This window comes from Symphalangus syndactylus, chromosome 2 (assembly GCF_028878055.3).
Source record: "Symphalangus syndactylus isolate Jambi chromosome 2, NHGRI_mSymSyn1-v2.1_pri, whole genome shotgun sequence".
NCBI lineage: Eukaryota > Metazoa > Chordata > Mammalia > Primates > Hylobatidae > Symphalangus > Symphalangus syndactylus.
In genome coordinates, this window is record NC_072424.2 from 6,340,128 (window position 1) to 6,361,068 (window position 20,941).

The 20,941-nt window shown below is 57.9% G+C and overlaps 1 protein-coding gene across 12 annotated transcripts in view; it reads right to left on the minus strand.

Annotated features, from left to right (window-relative positions):
• JAKMIP3 (Janus kinase and microtubule interacting protein 3) overlaps positions 1–20,941 on the minus strand; it is a 166,600-nt gene that overhangs the window by 22,890 nt on the left and 122,769 nt on the right. For 8 of the 12 annotated variants that reach the window (XM_055245199.2, XM_063616498.1, XM_063616499.1 and 5 more), the window contains 9 exons: positions 20,368–20,496; positions 17,263–17,346; positions 16,874–16,936; positions 14,442–14,540; positions 13,056–13,154; positions 12,780–12,839; positions 9,936–10,001; positions 9,113–9,181; positions 8,950–9,027 (listed from right to left, as the gene is read on the minus strand). In XM_055245199.2, the coding sequence (XP_055101174.2) occupies positions 8,950–9,027; positions 9,113–9,181; positions 9,936–10,001; positions 12,780–12,839; positions 13,056–13,154; positions 14,442–14,540; positions 16,874–16,936; positions 17,263–17,346; positions 20,368–20,496 (747 nt within the window). The remainder of the gene's footprint in view (positions 1–8,949; positions 9,028–9,112; positions 9,182–9,935; positions 10,002–12,779; positions 12,840–13,055; positions 13,155–14,441; positions 14,541–16,873; positions 16,937–17,262; positions 17,347–20,367; positions 20,497–20,941) is intronic. The other 4 variants (XM_063616501.1, XM_055245217.2, XM_055245242.2 and 1 more) reach the window with 1 other exon arrangement.

Below are 20,941 nucleotides of genomic sequence, written 5' to 3' on the forward strand. Positions count from 1 at the left end.
GTGGAGAGAGAGGCCCACACATCAAACAGGAAGAGACCCCTCCAATATCACACAGGAAGAGGCCCCCCCCAGCATCACCCAAGAAAAGACTCCCCAAGCATCACACAGGGAGAGGCCCCCCCAGCATCACACAGGGAGAGGCTCCCCCAGCATCACACAGGGAGAGGCGCCCCCCAGCATCACACAGGGAGAGGCCCCCCCAGCATCATACAGGAAGACACACTCCCAGCATCACACAGGGAGAGGCCCCCCCAGCATCACACAGGGAGAGGCCCCCCCAGCATCATACAGGAAGACACACTCCCAGCATCACACAGGGAGAGGCCCCCCCAGCATCACACAGGGAGAGGCTCCCCCAGCATCACACAGGGAGAGGCCCCCCCCAGCATCACACAGGAAGACACACTCCCAGCATCACACAGGGAGAGGCCCCCCCAGCATCACACAGGGAGAGGCTCCCCCAGCATCACACAGGGAGAGGCCCCCCCAGCATCATACAGGAAGACACACTCCCAGCATCACACAGGGAGAGGCCCCCCCAGCATCACACAGGGAGAGGCTCCCCCAGCATCACACAGGGAGAGGCCCCCCCAGCATCATACAGGAAGACACACTCCCAGCATCACACAGGGAGAGGCCCCCCCAGCATCACACAGGGAGAGGCCCCCCCAGCATCACACAGGGAGAGGCCCTCCCCAGCATCACACAGGAAGACACACTCCCAGCATCACACAGGGAGAGGCCCCCCCAGCATCACACAGGGAGAGGCTCCCCCAGCATCACACAGGGAGAGGCCCCCCCAGCATCATACAGGAAGACACACTCCCAGCATCACACAGGAAGAGGCCCCCCCAGCATCACACAGGGAGAGGCTCCCCCAGCATCACACAGGGAGAGGCCCCCCCAGCATCATACAGGAAGACACACTCCCAGCATCACACAGGAAGAGGCCCCCCCAGCATCACACAGGGAGAGGCTCCCCCAGCATCACACAGGGAGAGGCCCCCCCAGCATCATACAGGAAGACACACTCCCAGCATCACACAGGAAGAGGCCCCCCCAGCATCACACAGGGAGAGGCTCCCCCAGCATCACACAGGGAGATTTCCCCCCAGCATCATACAGGGAGAGGCCCCCCCCAGCATCACACAGGGAGAGGCACCCCCAGCATCACACAGGAAGAGGCCCCCCCCAGCATCACACAGGGAGAGGCCCCCCCAGCATCACACAGGAAGACACACTCCCAGCATCACACAGGAAGAGGCCTCCCCAGTAAGACACAGGAAAAGACCCCCTCCTGAGCATCACACAGGGAGAGGCACCCCCAGTATCACACAGGAATAGACCCCCCCCAGCGTGGGCGGCAAGCCACCCAGGCGCCGAGGCAAGAGACCGAGGACACTAGCTGTTCCAGTATAATAAAATATAAAACAAGAATAGTTATACCAGATATAGATCTTAGATATGATTATATATGAATATCATTAATCATTAGTTTGTAGTAATTACTCTTTATCCCAGTATTATAATAATCCCCGCTCTATAATCATAACCTAGGAAAAACCAGGCCATACAGAGTGAGGAGCTGAGGGGACATAGTGAGGTGTGACCGAAGACAGGAGTGCGAGCCTTCTGTTATGCCCGGACAGGGCCACCAGAGGGCTCCTTGGTCTAGCGGTGACGCCAGCATCTGGGAAGATGCCCGTCGCCAGGCGGACCATGGTCTAGCGGTAGCAAAAGGTGTCAAGGAACAACACCCGCTACTTGGCAGACCGGGAAAGGGAGTCACCTTTTCCCCAGGGGAGTTTAGAGAAGACTCTGCTCCTCCACCTCTTGTGGAAGGCCTGACATCAGTCAGGCTTTCCCGCAGTTACCCGGAGGCCTAACCTTCTCCCTGTGATGCTGTGCTTCAGTGGTCACGCTCCTAGTCCGCCTTCATGTTCCATCCTGTACACCTGGCTCTGCCTTCTAGATAGGAGTAGTAAATTAGTGAAAGTACTAATAGTCTCTGAGATGTAGAAATAATGGCCTAAGTTGTCTTTCTCTTTGTCTCCTCTCTCTCTCTGCCTCAGCTGCCAGGCAGGGAAGGGCCCCTGTCCAGTGGACACGTAACCCACGTGACCTTACCTATCATTGGAGAAGACTCACACTGTTTACCCTGCCCCTTTTGCTTTGTATCCAATAAATAACAGCGCAGCCAGACATTCGGGGCCACTACCAGTTTCCGTGCATTGGTGGGAGTGGACCCCCGGGCCCAGCTGCCTTTTCTTTTATCTCTTTGTCTTGTGTCTTTATTTCTACACTCTCTCGTCGCCACACACAGGGAGAGACCCACCGACCCTGTGGGGCTGGTCCCTACACCCCAGCATCACACAGGGAGAGAGCTCCCCCCAGCATCACACAGGGAGAGAGCTCCCCCCAGCATCACACAGGGAGAGGCCCCCCCAACATCACACAGGGAGAGAGCTCCCCCCAGCATCACACAGGGAGAGGCCCCCCCAACATCACACAGGGAGAGAGCTCCCCCCAGCATCACACAGGGAGAGAGCTCCCCGCAGCATCACACAGGGAGAGGCCCCCCCAACATCACACAGGGAGAGAGCTCCCCCAGCATCACACAGGGAGAGACCCCCTCCAGCATCACACAGGGAGAGACACCCCCCGAATCACACAGGGAGAGAGCTCCCCCCAGCATCACACAGGGAGAGAGCTCCCCGCAGCAACACACAGGGAGAGAGCTCCCCCAGCATCACACAGGGAGAGAGCTCCCCCCAACATCACACAGGGAGAGACCCCCTCCAGCATCACACAGGGAGAGAGCTCCCCGCAGCAACACACAGGGAGAGAGCTCCCCGCAGCAACACACAGGGAGAGAGCTCCCTGCAGCAACACACAGGGAGAGAGCTCCCCGCAGCAACACACAGGGAGAGACCCCCCCCAACATCACACAGGGAGAGACCCCCTCCAGCATCACACAGGGAGAGAGCTCCCCGCAGCAACACACAGGGAGAGGCCCCCCCAGCATCACACAGGGAGAGAGCTCCCCCCAGCATCACACAGGGAGAGGCCCCCCCACAGCATCACACAGGGAGAGAGCTCCCCCCAGCATCACACAGGGAGAGAGCTCCCCCCAGCATCACACAGGGAGAGCTCCCCCCAGCATCACACAGGAAGACACGACCCCAGCATCACACAGGGAGAGGGCCCTCTGACATCACACAGGAAGAGACCACCACCCAGCATCACACAGGGAGAGGCCCCCCCAGCATCACACAGGGAGAGACGCCCCCAGCATCACACAGGAAGAGGCCCGCCCCCAGCGTCACACAGGAAGAGGCCCCCCCAGCATCACACAGGGAGAGACGCCCCCAGCATCACACAGGAAGAGGCCCCCCCAGCATCACACAGGGAGAGATGCCCCCAGCATCACACAGGAAGAGGCCCCCACAACATCACACAGGAAGAGACCCCCCCAGCATCACACAGCAAGAGGCCCCCCCAATATCACACAAGAAGAGGCCCCCCCAGCATCATACAGCGAGAGGCCCCCAGCATCACTCAGAAAGAGGTCCCCCCCCAGCATCACAAAGGAAGATGCCCCTCCCACAGCCTCTCACAGGAAGATGCCCCCAGTCCCCTCCAGAGTAGGGGGCATTAATCCTGGTCCAACCAGCAACAATGTGCCTCCCCGCTGGTCTTTGGGGCTGAATGATCCCCTGAGAAGTTGGCCCCATCTGAGGTCTGAGGACACAGCTGCTGTGGAGGTGGCAGAGAGAGGTGGCCTCACAGAAAGCTGAAGCTGCGCTGATTTGATCTTCTGGAAATGTGTGCGGAGACCCACATCTCTAATCCCATGGGGTGTCCATGGGATGTCTGATCACGAGGACCATGGGGGCAGTTGCTCTGGGCCAGGGACCCCACTCCTGGAGCTCTCTATGCTCAGATCCTGCATTCTGGTCAGGTCAAGGGGGCCCACAGGCCACTTCTCCACTCATGGAACAACTCTCTTGGCCCAGTGGAGGGATTCTAGGACTGAGGCATCACTCCAGACACAATCTTACAAAGCGGAATTATCTGTGACATTAGGGTGGAAAAGGTGGATGGCTGAGTAGACAGATGCTGCCAGGGATGGGGCGGCGGGGGAGGGGGCGGTGGGCAGCCATCCTGGAGGTGCATAAATTTCCATTTCCTCTTTACACCTGCCTCACACACACCTCAAAGTAATGCTGAAAGAAAACATTGGAATTTTTTTTTTTTTTTTTTTTTTTTTTGAGACGGAGTCTCGCTCTGTCGCCCAGGCTGGAGTGCAGTGGCGCAATCTCGGCTCACTGCAAGCTCCGCCTCCCGGGTTCACGCCATTCTCCTGCCTCAGCCTCTCTGAGTAGCTGGGACTACAGGCGCCCGCCACCACGCCCGGCTAATTTTTTTGTATTTTTAGTAGAGACGGGGTTTCACCTGGTCTCGATCTCCTGACCTCGTGATCCGCCCGCCTCGGCCTCCCAAAGTGCTGGGATTACAAGCGTGAGCCACCGCGCCCGGCCAACATTGGAATTTTTTTGTACAATTTCTTTTTTTGTACGAAGCTGAAATTATGCCATAAAACCTGGAGGCCATCAACCTCGTAAAAATTACCCAAATTCTGCCAGGCCCTCAAAACAGTGTTTGATATCAAAGAGCAACTGACAAGCTGGGTGAAATATTTGCCATGTCCCATTCTTCTGACTGAGGAAATAAAGGAAATATTTGCAATGGATGGCAAAGGGCTGGTTGCCTTCTGTTACCAAGAGCTCTGACCAAAAGGTCAGATAGAATGAGAGAGGTGGGAAAGGTTACAAACAGACGTGGCGTGGAGTTGCATAGACTTTGCGCTCACCAGAGACACGCCTGCTAGGACTGCGCCAGGCAGCTGCACATCATGCAGTGGAAGTCTGGGCTGCAAACTTCCTACTATGGGGAGAAATATTCGGCAGTTCCTAACAACACCTTAAGTGTGCATATCCTTTGGTCGTACCAAATAACTTTTCCTGCAGATAATCTCTATTTGTGTGTTGGGACGTAAGAAATGGATAGGAATTGCTGTTTTGCTGGTGATAGCTAATGCATGGACACTACCTAAGTCCGCTAACTGGGGACAAACAGTCCATGATGCGCTCACACCAAGTCACTCCTTGGGCTGGTGGGAAGTGCCCTGGCTGTGCACAGTCAGGTGAAAGAGAAGCGTGCTGCAGCTCGTTGGGTTTCTCAGGCTATCCATGAAAATGCACATGCACACACATGTGGTTACACCTCGCACTTCTCAGAAGGAGATGAGAACCAGCAAGTGGGGTCCCCTTTGTTGGTGGCATCTGGAGTCCAGAGAACAGGAACTGGAAGAAAATGTCCTTTCCTACTGTGAACATTTCCTACCATTGGCATGATGACCATCTCTCAGAGAGCAAGCCTCAGATAAGCACGGGGACCCCGCTTTGCAAAGTTACTGTGTGCATCCCCATCCTGCCAAGAGACCATCAGGAGAGAAACCAGAATGCCCACAGTCTTTCTCTGTGTGCTGGGCATGTGGTGAATTTTTTTCTTGGATTTTTCTGTGTTGTAAATCAGAACTGTACATTGATTATTCTTTCATTCAAGAAAAAATGCAATATTAAAAAAACAAATGCATGTCCTTCTCTTCCCTCTCCTGTCTCAAGGTGGGCTGGATTTAAAAACCTCCGCGCAATCCTTAGCTCTTTTCCTCTTCACCTATGCATCACCTGCAAAGCACCTGCTGCCTGCCAGGCCTCGTGCTGGTCTAGGAGACCAGATGGCAGCAGATGCACATGGTCCCTGCTTGCCCCATAGAAAGGCCGACCCACTGCCATGAGTGGGGCACGTCAGGGCCACCTCACTGGGGGTCAGGGAAGGTTTCCTAGAGGAGACAAGGTGCTAAACTGAGGCTTGCAGTGTCAGTCAGGGATGGGCAGGAGAAGGAAAGGGAGGGCGCCCCAGGAGGATGGAACAGCAGCAGCGAAGGCTGGGTGGGGTCCTCCGTCTCCCAGCCTGCTGTGGTGGTGGCTGCACAGCAGTGGAGATGCCCGCCAGCTAGGCTGATCCCTAGCTGGATCCCAGCCCTCTCCACCCAGGCAGTGACGTGGGCCTTGGTGCTCATGGGAGAGCACTGTTCTAGAGGGTTCTTCCTCATCCAGCAGAGAGGAGCCTGTCCATGCCAGCAATCAGCATGAGCAGGATGAAGGAGGATGAGGGGGTACAAGGAGGCTGGAGAGCAGAGGCCAAGGGGCTTCGGGGGACAGAGACTGAGCTGAGGGAGGGAGGCGGGGACCTGGAGCCTGCAGGACCTGTCGCCTCAGCAAGAAGGTCTCTCCAGTAAGGGCAGCCGGGAGTCCCAGAAGGTGCGGGCAGAGGAGTGTCAGCTGGCTGCAGTGTGGATGGCCTGGGGCACCAAGGTGCCTCTGCTTTTTACATCAAGTGACCACCTACTTCCAGCCTCCTTCCTTCTGACCAAAGCACGCAAGGCCCAGAGGACTGCCTGGGTAAGCTAAGCTCACAGCAGCCTCTGTCTGGGGGCCACCCCGTGAGCAGGGTGGACAGACATGCTCCGTGCTGCGCAGGTCCCTGGCCACCTAGAGGGACGCAGGTCTCACCACCACTGGGGCCAGCTCACCCGGGGCTGGCTCTCAGTACTCAGAGGCCATGAGGAAAGTGGCCCAGGAAGAACAGCTGGCAACCTGTGAGCTGCTCCCACGCAGGTATGTGCACACTGCTGGTCAGCAATAGTGACACTAACCATAGCAACAGGAGGGCCATTACCAGTTTAGCCAGGGCCAGCCTCCATGCCCAGCATCTTACAAGAACTCCCAATCCCTAGGGGTTACCGGCTGAGCTTGGCCTCAAACCCAGGTCATCTGCCTCCAAAGCCTCCCATGGCTCACACACTGGCTTCCACAGCAACTGACATGGGCCTTGCACCCCCACCCAGGATGCCAGGTGCCTGGTGTGGCTGCTCTTTGCTCTGTAGGCTTCTGCGTTTGAGCCCTGGCCCCTCTATGTGAGGAACTCACATCCACGAGTGCAGGAAGGAGAGATGCCTAATGCAGCAGTCATGGCTGTGGGCGCAGGGGAAGAATGCTGACATTCGACTCCTGCCTTCATTCTGACTGCCTGTCCTTGGGCAGGTCACCAGCTTCTGTGCCTGGCTGGCCAGACCAGTGCCTGCCACATAGGAAAGGCTCTTGAGTAGGCTGTCATTATAACACTATCATTACCATCCTCATCACCACCACCGCCATCATCACCATCATCATCAATCACTATTGTCACCATCATGATCACCATCATCACCACTACCACTGTCATGATCATCACCACCATATCACCACCATCACCATCATCACTGACACCACCATCATCATCACTACCACCAGCAGCTTCACCATTACCACTACTACCACCACCGTCATCATGATCATTGCCATCATCATCGCCGTAACAATTATCACCATCATAATCACCATCATCACTACCACCAGCATCATCACCACTACCACCACCATCATGATCAGCACCACCATCACCATCGCCACCATCATCATGATCATCATTGCCACCATCATCACCATCATCACCATCACCACCACCATCACCACCACCACCACCACCACCATCACCACCACCACCACCGTCATTACCATAACGATTATCACCATCATCACCATCATCACCATCACCACCACCACCATCACCACCACCACCATCACCACCACCATCACCACCACCACCATCACCACCACCACCATCACCACCACCACCATCACCACCACCACCACCATCACCACCACCGTCACCATCACCACCACCGTCATTACCATAACGATTATCACCATCATCACCATCGCCACTACCACCACCATCATGATCATCATCACCACCATCACCATTATCACCATCACCACCACCCACCGTCATCACCATAACCATTATCACCATCATAATCACCATCATCACCACCCCACTACTACCACCGTCATCGTGATCATGATCATCGCCACCATCATCGTCACCACCACCACCACTACCACCATCACCACCACCACTGCTACCACCATCACCACCACCACCACTACCACCATCACCATTACCATTGCCAGCACAATCATCACCACCACCATTGTCATCATCACCATCACTCTGAGAGTTCTCAGGCTGAACTTGGCCCCAGGAATGCGCATTTTCATCCCAGCCCACCTTCCCTTGCTTTGAGTAGCCAAGCAGGTCACCACACAGGCATGAGGGTCAAGACCCTGCCTGCTGGGCTGGGTCCCGAGGTGAACCTCTTGGTGGTGACACTTGTCTTTCCACAACATGGCCTGATATCCTCCCGGTCATACCTTCCATCACGTGATAGGAGTCCGGCAGGGACAGATGATTTTGCTTGTGCAGTCATGGGGGAAGTAGCTCCCAGCAGGGGAACCCAGTTCTGAAGCCTAGTTTTCAACCTAGAAATGTCCCATGCTCCTCTCGGTCACAGCAGATGAAATAGAACAAGACCACACCTCCCACTAGTGAGCAGGCTGTTGTCCCAGAACAGCCACCAGTTTCTCCAGTTCTTCAGGGGAAGGGTGGGAGGTAGACACCAGCCCACACTGACGCCTGGACAGCCTTTAGGAATCCGGGCGTGTTTCTGTGCCCGAGTGAACTGCACAAAGGCTGTAGAGCATTCTCACTGCACAGTGTGGGTTTAGGCCTCCTCAACTAATCCTGCTCCGTTTATGAAGCTCCAAGTGAAGACCCCATCAGGCAGCTCTGGAGAGCCAGAGCCTGCTGTGCAGGGACCATTAGGGGCCCTGCGACCTGACCCACATAGGCACCTGAGGCACTGCTGGGCACCTGAGCCACGTGGCCGTTTTCACCCCAGTGCCCCCCACCCCGGGGTTCCAGCAGCCTCGTGCTTCTCACCTTGTTGGCCTGGTCCAAGGCCTGTTTCCGGTAGTCCAGCTCCTCGTCCAGGTAGCCCTTCTGCTTACTGAACAGCTCCTGAAACACAGGAGGACCGTGCCTCGGTCTTGGATGTCCCACCTGCAGCACCGAGCCGCAGAACCTCAGCGAAGGTGCCACCAACCTTCTCGGTCTCCAGATCCACCATCTTCCGCTGCAGCGCCGCCTCTGTCTCCTCAATCTGCTGGAGCCACTGGACACAAACAGAGCAAGCAGGACAGTGACCCTAGGGTCCCCCGCCCCGGCTTGTGGAGACGGCTGGGAGAAAAGCCAGGGCGGCCTGGGTCTTCCTTCCTCTTCTCCTTAGGGAGGGGAGAGCCCAGCCCTCTCCAGGGAGTTGGGGCTGCGCTGGCATCATGGCCCCACCCCTCCCACCCTCCAGGTGTCCAGGAAGTCTACCCCTGACACCTTCTCCAGCAGAGGAGGGACACTGGCTTGGGGCACCATGGGAGAGACACATCTGCAGAGCTCTGCCAGGACAGGCGGGGAGGGGTGGCCTGTTTCTCCAAACCCCTATGTGCCAGGAGCACCCCTTCTTCTTGCTGTGGGAGGCCCAGCCCACCAGGCAGGTCAGGGCTGGGGGTGGGACTAGGAGCAGGTAGTGAGCAGGTAGTGGGCTGAGTGGCCCCAGAAGGGGGTCAGGGTAAGCTGAACAGAGAACGCTGCCTGCACACTCACCATACCTTTCACCTTTGGGAGGAAACGCAGACAGACAGGGTTGGTGACAGAGCAAAGTGGAGTTGAATCTGTCCTTTGCAAAGATTCGCAGTGGGTGCTGTCTGACCTGAGTGTGCCAGATCTCCCAGGGCAGATGGGGCTTAGTGGACCCCCCAAACCCGGCCCTGCAGGCCCTCCTCCCGAGATCACCTTCTCTGAGCTGAGCAGGGCAGGAGACCCCAGGAGCCAGGCCCCCTCCCTCTCCCGAGTGTCCACACAGCTGCTGTTACCTTTTCAGCCAAGGTCAGGACTGTCCTGGCTTGTATGACAACCACCTGCTCCTCATTGGTCAAGTTCTGCACCCAAAAGCAGAACACAGGTGCGGTCAGAAGCAGTGCCTTTGGGGGTGAGGGTGAGTGATGGATGCATGGGGAGGCTGACTGGGGGTGCCTGGGTGGGGGCCACAGCTAAAAAGCGCTTTGACTGACATCTCCCTCCCAGCGTCTCTGACACCCTTGAGTTGAGCTTGTTCCCCCCGGGTGCTGTCGATTTTGTTTTCTCTCATCCTCCCTCTGCTGGTAACCACCAGGTCTAGGTAGCCAGCTGAGGCAGATGCGGATGCGCTGCTCAATGCAGGCAGGCCACCACTACATCCCCAGCAGTGGCTGCTGCTCCACCCAGCCTCTGTCTCCTTCCGTGTTTAAAGCCAGCCTCTGCATATGCACCTGTGGTTATTAAACCACCACTTGGGAACAGTGGAGGAGAGACCACACATTCATGGCTGTGAAATGGCTGAATCCCAGGAAGGTTGTGTCTCTTTTATGCGTGTTTTATTCACGCTTCCTCCCCACCGCAGGGGCCCCTGGGTGGCCCTTCTGGGTAGAGTGATTATGGCTTTGGATGTGGGCACCTCACACTCTCAGACTACGCTGCAGCCTGCATCCAGACCAGGGCTGCCCGGCCCCAGCTCGTGGGTCAGCTGGGGCTGGGTGCCTGGTCCCTGCAGGGAAGGGAGGCCCTTGCTCCTCTCTCCGGAGCCTCTCTGATTCATGCCAGCTCACTCCAAAAGCCCTGTCCATGCCGTTCTCTCCCTAGAGTACAAGCTCCCTAACAGCAGGCATCTCCTGCTGTCCCCCAACCCCAAAGTCTGCACAGGGTCTCCCGCAGCGGGGAGTCAGGCTCTGTCTGTAGTCCATGGTGGGGGCCAGCTGCACTCCTGACTCAGGCAAGAACCTCATCCTGCATGGCTGGGGCTGGGTGCCCTCATCTCTTCTGCCCTGCTCCCTTCTCCCATGGCAGGGCTGGGCAGGCCACAGATCTCTCCCAACACTTTAAGTTGGGGAGATTGGGGAGGCTGAGCAGGTGGCTTCAGGGTGACTGAGGGAATCTACCCAGATGTGATAAACCACAAGTTGCATGTGAAGTCAACACTGATTGCACAGCCAGGCTTGAAGGGCCACGGTCAGCCCACTGTCAGGAGCTCCCCAGCATCTCCACAGGTCCCCTGAGCTTAAGCCTGGCCATGAGCCCTCCAGCCCCCAACCTCCTCTGTCCCTGGACTCTGTGATGATGGCCTCAGAGGCTGCATGATGACTGCAGGGCTGTCACACTCAGTGGCACTCTTGGCGGACACCTATGGGGCTGGGCAGGAACAGTGAAATAGGCCTGGGTGGGGCTGGATGCCTCCAACTCTGCCACTACATCGGCTCTGTGACCCTGGGCAGTGCCTTTGGGGACTCAGCTTCTCCAACTGTGAATCAGAGAGTTGCCCAATACAGTTCCCAAGACCTCGTGATGGGGCTGATACCCAGGACTGGACCCCAGAGCATGTCAGGTCCACAGCCACCCTGCTGTGGCTCTTCAGCCACCTATGACCACAATGGAGCCGCCAGGTCTGAGAGAAGCAGACCCACACCCAGAGCTTCCCTGCTGAAAGCGCCCCTGCCCTGTGCCTCACTGCTCCCCAGGGGCTGGGCAGGCAAGGGGAGAAGGGAGTCCTCGGATGCAGAGCCCTGGGTGGAGGGAGTGGAAGGTCAACGAAGGTAGGATGATGGATGGATGGAGGGAGGGAGGGAGGGGCTGTGGATAGATGGAAGGATAAAGGATGAAGGATGGAAAGATGGATAAATAGCTTATGGAGGATGGATGAATGAATGATGGAGGGTGGATGAATGAATGAATGGTGGAGGATGCATAGATAAATTATGGAGGGTGGATGGATTGATGGATTCTGGAGAATGGATGAATGAATGAAGAATGGAGGATGAAGGAAAGATGGATGGAGAATGAATAGATGGATTATGAAGGATCGATGGATTATGGAGGATGAATGGGAGATGGATGGATGGGTGAAAGGTTAATGGGTAGAGGATGGTAGATGGAGAAGGAATGGATGGAGGATGGTGGATAGAGGACGGATGGAGGATGGATGGACAGATTGCGGAGGATGGATAAATGGATGGGTTAAGGATGATGGATGAAGGATAGATGAAGGATGGAGGACAGATAGATGGATTATGGAGGATGGATGGATGGATTACACAGGATAGATGGATGGATGGACATAAGACAGCATGAATGAAGGGCTAGGTAGATGGTGCATTGATGGGGAATAAATGGATGGAGAGCAGAGGATTAGTGATGGGCGGATGAAAAGTGGGATGAAGGGGTGCATTTACTTTGCGCACTCAGTAATTAACATTCTTTCAAGGAGTTTGCTATAGAAATCGGAACTCTGCCCCAAATGAAACTTAGGGGTTATCTATAGAGTCTGCTTCTTCCCCCAAGCCAAGGAAGTGGAACCTCTAAGGGTCTTGGTTTGTCTAAGAGCAACAGCCCCCCCATCCTCACGGCAAGTATGGAAGGGCTGAAAGAGAGATCCCAGAAGCTGGGCAATGTGATGGGAAGTGCCGTCCGCTGGAAGAACCAGGTGTGCACAGCAGAGGCCCCAGTGGGCCCTGGAGCAGTGTGAGGAAGGCTCCGATTTTGAGCCGGCTCTGGGCCTCGAGGAGGATCTCAGGCAGGGTGGCCCATGGCCGGGCTGTGGGAGGCTGGCAGGGCCTCCTGGACCCCAGAGGGGCTGGGCTGGGGGTTGTGGGCGTGAGAGGCATGCACAAGCCAGGAGAGCGACATACACTTACGGCGTTATCGCCCAGGATGTCCAGCTTCTTCATCAGCTCCGCGACCACAATGTCCTAAGGCACAGAGGACAGGCAGGGGTGAGCGGCCACGGGGTGGGCAGAGGAGGTGGGGAAGGGTGGGGTGGGGCAGGGCAGGGTGGAGGAGGGGAGGGGTGGGGTGGGGGACAGGAGGGGTGGGGTGGGGGACGGGAGGGGTGGGGCGGGGGAAGGGAGGGGTGGGGCAGGGGAAGGAAGGGGTGGGGCAGAGTGGGTGGAAGGGGCGGGACTCACCGTCACGCCTTCGGCCTCGCAGTACACCTGGAGGGGGCTCTTCCCGTCCACGAAGGGTGTGTGGTGGAAGTTGATGGCGGGTGACTTCCTCTCCCTCTCCTAGGACAGAGGGGCAGAAGGGTTAGCTGCTCCCCTCCCATCCCTTCCCTCTAAGAGGGCTGTGCTGGGGCCTGAGGAACGTGGGCCAAGACCATGGAACCAGGAATCAACTCAGCATTTATGAAAATCGAACCACAGTGGCAGCAGTGGTGGCAGAATCTGCACTGGACCTGGACCTGCCCACAAGGACTGCCCCTGTGTATTCGCTGACGCCAGATGGGCCGGGCAGAGTTCATCATACTCTGGCCACGTGGCCTGGGCAGTCCCTACCCTGAGCCCACGGGCACATCCCTCAGTGAATCCCAGGGGCTATGGGGAGGATCAGGGGAGGGGCTGCAGGTCACATCCCCTGCAGGCCTGACCAGAGGAGCCTCTGGAGGACACAGGCCAGCGGTGCTGCCACTGTCCCCACAGGCAGGCCCACGTGGCCGAGGCTGTCCACACATGGAGTGACCACACAGCTGCCCTGTCCTCCAGCAGTGGACGGGAGGGCTCTAAGAGGTGGCTCCAGCTGGACTCTGAGGTTCCAGGTGCTGGCCTGAGACGGAGGCCTCGGGCTGTGTGTGGTGCTCGGCAGGGGTGGCCCCTGTGTGGGCCACTTCCTCCCAGCCCCACAGGTGGACCACCCTTACCGTGAAACAATCACAGTGATGTGGCTGCCCACACCCAGCCTGAGCTGCCCGGTGGGATCCCCCTCCTCCCCGCTCCTGTGCAGGTCATGGCAGAAGACACAGGGCCAGGGATGACAGGGCACAGGCAAAGGGCTCCCAGCCACCGTGTGACCCCCACAGCCCTCACTCAGGGGCAAGAGGCGTGGACACAGCCACACACCAGCTGCAGCAGGGCCACGGGGGCAGATGGAGGATGGACATGCCGGCTCCTCAGGGGCGGATGGAGGACGGACGTGCCAGCTCCTTGCCCCACATGTCTGGAGCAGATGCTGCACTGTCACCTGTCGTGCTTTTGTTTTCCCTGCATGACACTGAGCTCCACGGCCCGTTTCCCCCATGTTTACATGTGCTTTGGGCAGCCGGCCTCATCCTTCGTGTGAAGAAGTGGTCCCTGCATGACACAGCTCCATGGCCCATGTTCCCCACTGGATGTTCGGACGGCCGGTATGAAGAGGTGGCAGTTTACGGCCATTTGCCTCTTTCCTCCCTGACCCAGCCTTTTGGGTTCATGTTCATGTTCAGGGATTTGTGTGGCTTAGGAAGGCTGAGGACTGGGCCCCTGACACAGCCACAGGCCACGGCCACAGGCCACAGTGCTGGCCCATCCCTCAGCTACCTCAAGCTCCAGGATCCTGAACTCCAGCAGCTCGTTTTGGTCTCTGGCGTCCTGCACCTCGTGTCTGAGCCGAGCCTCTTCCGCCTCCATTTGTTTGATCTGCAACATAAAACATGCGTGAGGTGAGGGGTCTGGTTCTTTCTCACCAGAGGTCTTGGGGGGTCAACTCCAGGCTGACTGGACAGCTCCTGGCTTTCGGGGAGGCCAGCTGGCTGGCCTGGTGCCCAGCCCTGGAAGCTCCTCACAGCCCTGGATATGTTTGGGTTTGTCATAGTGAGACAGCCTAGCCATCCGGTGGTGGGTGGGGCTGGACAGGCAGCACCGCATACCACAAGCCAGGAGCCTGGAGGTCATAGGGGGCCCTGAGCCTGGGTGGCCCCTGGACAGGGATGGGAAAGGGAGGTCGTCGAGGATAAACGTCTCCAGCAGGGGCTGTGCACCACAAGCCAGGAGCCTGGGGGCCTTAGCGGGGCTCTGAGCTAGGATGAGGAAGGGAGGCCGTGGAGGATAAATGTCCCAAGTGGCTCCCTGGTGCCCCTTGGAGCCCAGGCTGTGCCCAATGGAAGGAGCTGGTACCATGGCTGCCTGGCCACCGGAATTCACTTGGCTAATTAAGGAGCTGTTTAAATGGAACCAGTTACAAGTAAACCAGATGCAGGAGTCCCCCACCCCTTCCAAAGGGTCAAGTGACACGGCCCATGGCATGTGTCCTCAGCAGCCTCATGGGGGCAGGGGCCACCAGGGGCAGACAGCTGTGTCCATCTCCTGGAGCTGAGCTCCGGGAACTGAGGGGCCTGCTCTGATGCTCAGGGGACCAAGATAAACTCAGAAGCATTGCATCCTTGGAGTGAGCCGGCTCAGTGGGAGCTGGACCCTCCCACAGGGCCAGCTGTGTACTGCTGCACAGCGGGCCCAGGAATGTGACCCGCAACCAGTGTAGCCAGAGAAAAGCATGACTCCAAGTGTGCACATGGGCATGTGTGTATGTGCACAAGCATTTCCGTGTGCGTGCCAGCATTTATGTGTGCATGTGTTCGAGTGTGCGAGCAAGCATTTCTGTGTGCCCGTGTTCAAGTGTGCACGCAGGCATTTACGTGTGTGCGTGTTTAAGTGTGTGCCCTTAAGTGCATGTGAATCTCTGCCTGTGCCAGCATTTACGTGGCACACACAGCATTGTGCTGAGCCCTGTGGAAACAGCACTTCTAATTTAAGAGATGTTCCGTGTGTCCACGGGAAACATGGGGGTGTCGTTCGCCATTCCAGATGTGAACAAAGCCTAAAGCAGGACCCCCCAGAGGGCATGACCAGCCCTGGGCTGGCAGCAGTGCAGAGGCTGCGTCAGACGCCCGTTTGTCTGAAGCCCTGTCCTGCTGGCACAGATCAGACTCATCAGCCAGGCTACCCTGGCTTCTCCCCAGAAGGCCGCCCCTGCCAGTGTGAGACATCACTGCCTCCTCAGGACACCTGTCCCTGCCCATGGACAAGTGGGGTGGGGGTCACACGGAGCACCCCTCACCTGTGCATGGTAATGACAGCCCTGCTGGCCTTCCTGCCCCTGGACCCGTAGCCAGCCCCGCCCTTGCCTCATGCCACATCGCTTGCTCCCACAGTTGTGAGGTGCACCTGTCTTGGGATGGCCCTGGACTACCCAGACCTAAGTCTAGGGCCCTCGGTGCTGTGACTCCCTCTTTAACCCAGTGCACGGAGCAGCTGAGCCAGGTGGGCCTGGTGTGGTGGGGAGGTGCCCTGAGAGAAACCTGCGCTCCCGTCCCTGCACCCCAGGCAGAAGCTAAGGCCACTGAGAGCAGCCTGGCCACACATCGCATGTTCTGATCTGTTTTACGTCTGATAAAGTCTTCCAGCCCACAAAGCCCGGGCCAGGGTGGGAGTGGGGGCGGGCAGCACTTCAGGAGCCTCTTGTCATCCGGGACCAAGAGAGCCTGGACCTGGGCCCGCCAGGTGACGCCCTGGCGAAGTCTCAAACACGCACTCGCTCAGCCAGGCTGGTCCGTGGGCTCTTCCCTGAGGACCCTTCAGCTTCCCCACAAGCGTTGCTGGAAGGAGACTTCCCTGACCCAGCCAGGCTTCCCAGGGGGATGGTTCTAGTGGTCTCAATAAAGCTCCTCTGTCACGATGTTCTAACCAGCCCACCCACGGGACCATCAGCACAACAGGACACGAATGGAGATGCTGCTGTAGACAGGGGCCTGCCCGGACCCAGGAGAACAGGCCCCAGCCCCCTCTGTCCAGGCAGTCCTCCTCCCCAGGGCTCCTGATGGGGTCCCGCAGGAGGGAGCGGAGCAGAAGGGGCCTGGGACAGAGCCATTCAGAAGCCTCAGCCCTCGCTCCACCCTTCAGCGCCACAGGGACCACTGCAACCCCCAAGAGCATAGAGCGAGTCCTGCCAGGGTCTCCAGGGGTTCGGGGCTCACCTTTTCCACAAGCTCTTGGTTTCTCCGGTACAGCGCCTGCTTCTCTTCAATCCACTTCATATCCTTGAAAATAGAATTGAAAGAAATAAAGACACTGAGGGAGGAACTCATAAACCAACATTTAAATCGTGATGTGGCAGAACACCGAAGACCAGTCTGGCCAATGTGGCAACGCCCCATCTCTACAAAAAATACAAAAATTAGCCGGGCATGGTGGCACATGCCTGTGGTCCCAGCTACTCAGGAGGCTGAGGTGGGAGGATGGCTTGAGCCCAGGAGGTCAAGGCTGTAGAAAGTAACGATCGCACCACTGAAGCTTGTCTTCAGGTGCAGTCAAATACCTCCCACCCAGTGTGCCCCCACGCCCGTGCAGATGGCTGCGGACTCACCTGCCCCTGCTCCGCCAGGGCCTTCTCCAGGTCCTGTATCCGCGCCTGCGCCCTCTGCACTTCGGCTTGTAGCTGCTCACGGGTCTGTAGGACGGGAGGAAAGATACATCAAATTTTCTCTAAAAGCCGGGACAGACAGCACACACACTCGCGAGAGGTCAGAAGGGTCTGTCTTTTGGTTCAGTTCATTGAGAAGCGACTGTTCGCCCTTCCTTTGGAAGAGATGCTTTCTAAGAGAGGGAGAACTGTTTTGTTTTGTTTTGTTTTTGAGACAGGGTTTGGCTCTGTCATCCAGACTGGAGCTCAGTGGCACAATCTTGCCTCACTGTAACCTCCGCCTCCCAAACTCAAGTAATCCTCCCACCTCACCATCCTGAGTAGCTGGGACCACAGGTATGCACCACCACACCCCACTAATTTTTGTATTTTTTATAGAGACAGGGTTTCACCATGTTGCCCAGGCTGGTCTCAAATTCCTGAGTTCAAGCAATCCGCCCGCCTCAGCCTCCCAAAGTGCTGGGATTACAGGAGTGAGCCACTGTGCCTGGCCCTAGAGGGAGAACTTTAAGGCTTATTTGAAGCAAGAGATCTCACTTAGATTCTAAGGGGAAATTCTGCAGGTTCATTTTGAGGGCCTGTTAGGAGAAATCTTTGTTTACAGGATGACACAGCCAATGAGGATGACTGAGGCCTAGCGTGTGCTCAGCCCTGCCGGGTGCCAGCCAGAGGGCTTTGTCCGAGGGACTCTCCACATGGACCCACTGGCAGCCCCGGGTGGTGCTGCTGCCTGTGCAGGGGCTGCCTCAGGCCGGGGCTCGCTGCCTTCCTGAATTTTGTGTTCCTTAACTGACTCCCAGAGCCCGCCCCACATCTACAGGAAAAGCCCTGGCGCTTTCCCCCTCAGCATCCTGGTTTGTGAAGTCCCTCCTGAGTGCCACCGAGGCTTCTAGCCGAGGTCTCAGCCACCTCCCTTAATTCAGTTTGCTCTGGTGGCTCTGAACCATGGGGCCACAGTGGCTCCTACTCTCTCTGGGGATAGCTTCCAAGGGAGCGGTGCGTTTTGGGACAGGACGCAGGGTCAGAGGATCCATCAGCTGAGGTGGGAGGTGGGCAAAGGCATGGCCTGTGGTGCCCCCCGAGTGCTGGGTCCCAGCTCCCTGCCCCCAGGCCGTCCTGGGCTCCTCCCGTCACCCCGGCCTCTTCCCTCCCTTAAGGGGTCACAATCGTGGATGTGAGCCCTTGGGTTGGAGAATGCTTAGCAGAGAGGGAATTCTAGTTAGTCCTAACCCTGTTTCCAGACAGGGAAACGGAGCCCACAGAGGGCTGTGGGCCCCCTGCAGCCTCAGGACCGTGGCAGGGATGCGCCCACGTCCATGTCTTCAGATGCTTGTCCTCTCCTGCCCCCTTCCTTATCCTGAGGCTTCCTCGATTTCCACAGTGAGGAGTGACATGTCCAATTATAATACAGAATCAGACTGTGGGATGCCGGCTAGTCTATTTTCTTCATTAATCTTTTCTGTATCTTCCAATTTTTAAAATAATCATGCAGCACTTCTTGGCATCAGATTTTCCTGATTCTAAATGACATTAAAAATTTTTTTACATGCAATTTAGACATTTTTACTCTCTAAGCAAAGCTTCTGAGTTCTTTGTTTTCATGTGGCCCCCGAGCAAATGTTTCTCTGGCACCGACAGGAAAAAGGGAAGACAGGGCGCTTCCTCCAGCTCCTGGCGAGCTTGGCCAGGAGGAAGTGGCTGCTGCCCCACCCCTGCTGCGAGGGAGAAAGGCTGGGCCCATGAGGCTCTGGGATGTCTCGGGGCTGCCATGCTTTATGATGCTCTGAACCGAGGCCTTGACTTTTTCCTTTCCCCAAGAGTCATGCGAAAATTAAGTCAAAGTGAAAGTGGCGATATTTAAAGTCCCCAGTTACGCAGACAAATCTCTCTGAGCCTGAGGAGGGCGAGTCTCCTCCAGGGCCAGGCCCCCCAACTCAGGACAGGAGGAGGGCACAGAAGGGCAGAGCTTTCTCTTAATTTTCATCACAGACGTCCCCAGTGAGGTGCCAGGAAGGCAGGAGGGAAACCAGCCACGTCACCAGGGTGGTCTGGGTGGACAGAGGGTGAGGCCGGCGGCTCCCTGGGGCACCAGCGTGGACCATGCTGGGGGTGCTCTGCGGACACTCTCCCCTCGCCCCCAAGAGGCCCGTCCCCCACCCAGCTCAGCCACCCTAAGTTGCAGAATCGCCGGACACTGGCGTCTCTGGCCCTGCAGGGTGGTTGTGGGGTGGGGAGGCCGACGGGAACCCCACACCCCACACCCCACAGCTGCCCGCTCTGGAGAACCCCTCAGCTCCCCCAGAAAGCAGCCCGTCTCGCTGTGAGGGGTACCAGGTACAGGTCCTCCAGTGGCTTCCCCTCCGAGCCTCAGTATGGGAGGGTGGGGCGGCGAGAGGACCCCCGACCCATGACCCGTGCTCTCCCCACAAGGCCTGGTGCCTGCACTGCCCTCCATGGCCCGCAGAGGGCACCCACCAGCCACACTGGGGCCTTTCCTGGGGGACGACGCAAAGGTGAGCCAGAGAAGTGGGCGGAGGGACACGACTGCCAGGGTCCTGCCCAGTGGGGAGGCCAGGGAAGAGGGGCCAGGGAGAGGGGCCAGGGCCAGGGCCAGGGCAGGCACAGCCTGTGTGAGCTCAGCCTTTGAGGATGAATGACCTCCACAAGTTTCAACACCGAGCTCGATGATGCCATGGGTCATCGCCACGCTGCCAAGAGTGGAAGAGGAGGTCGGGAAGGAGACCCACCCTGGGCGCTGTGGGCCCCTGCCACCACTACCGCCCCGTCTCCCCCAGGACCCTCACTCACACCTGTGCCTGGCGCCGCTCTGGGCCAGTCCCTCCCACCTGGGCCAACTCCCAGCACCGGGCTCCCCAATCCCTGGTTTTGATCGGCTTCCACGGGCACCACCAGGACCAGAGGCAAGGGCAGGAGAGGAGGGGCCCGGGTCCAGGAAGGCTGGCGAGGGGGGTGTCCCAGCCCAGGCCATGGGGTCAAGCAGGAAGGCATGAGGGGGGCCGGAACGCGCGCGGTGGAAGTCACGTAGACCTTAACTTCTCGCTCTGCGTCTAGCGTCCCTCCAACCTGCTCCTGCAACAAGGCATAGGCGCGCTGCAGGGCCTGGTACTCCATGGTCAGCTGCCGGAACCTCAGCTCCGTCTCCTCCTTGGCCATGCCCTGGAGAGACACGGACGCCACACACGCACAGAGACACAGCGTCAGTGGCCAGCACCTTCTCCGACGACAGCGCCGTGGGGCTTCCCTTCTCCCCAGACACCAAACGGTGTGTGTGGGGGGGTCTCTCTAGCAGCGTGAGGGAGGGCACCTGCTCCAGTGTGCAGGGAGGGGCAGCTGCCTGGGGACTCAGTGCTGTTTGGGGAAAGGTTTCCCTGGGGAGGGGAGCACCGAGCCCTGGGGTGGGAGCTGAGCTGGCTGCACGGCCGAGGCCAGGGTGAGCCTGCTGGGCTGGTGGCCATGGCCAGGGGCTCGGCTGGGGCTCCCACTTGCCAGCCAGGCTGCCCTGACCCAGCAGACCCTCTGTTACCAACCAGCACACGCTCTGCTCTGCTGAAACACATCCTGGGAAGAAAGCTGGGCTTTGTGAAGGGGGTAAAGTACCCCA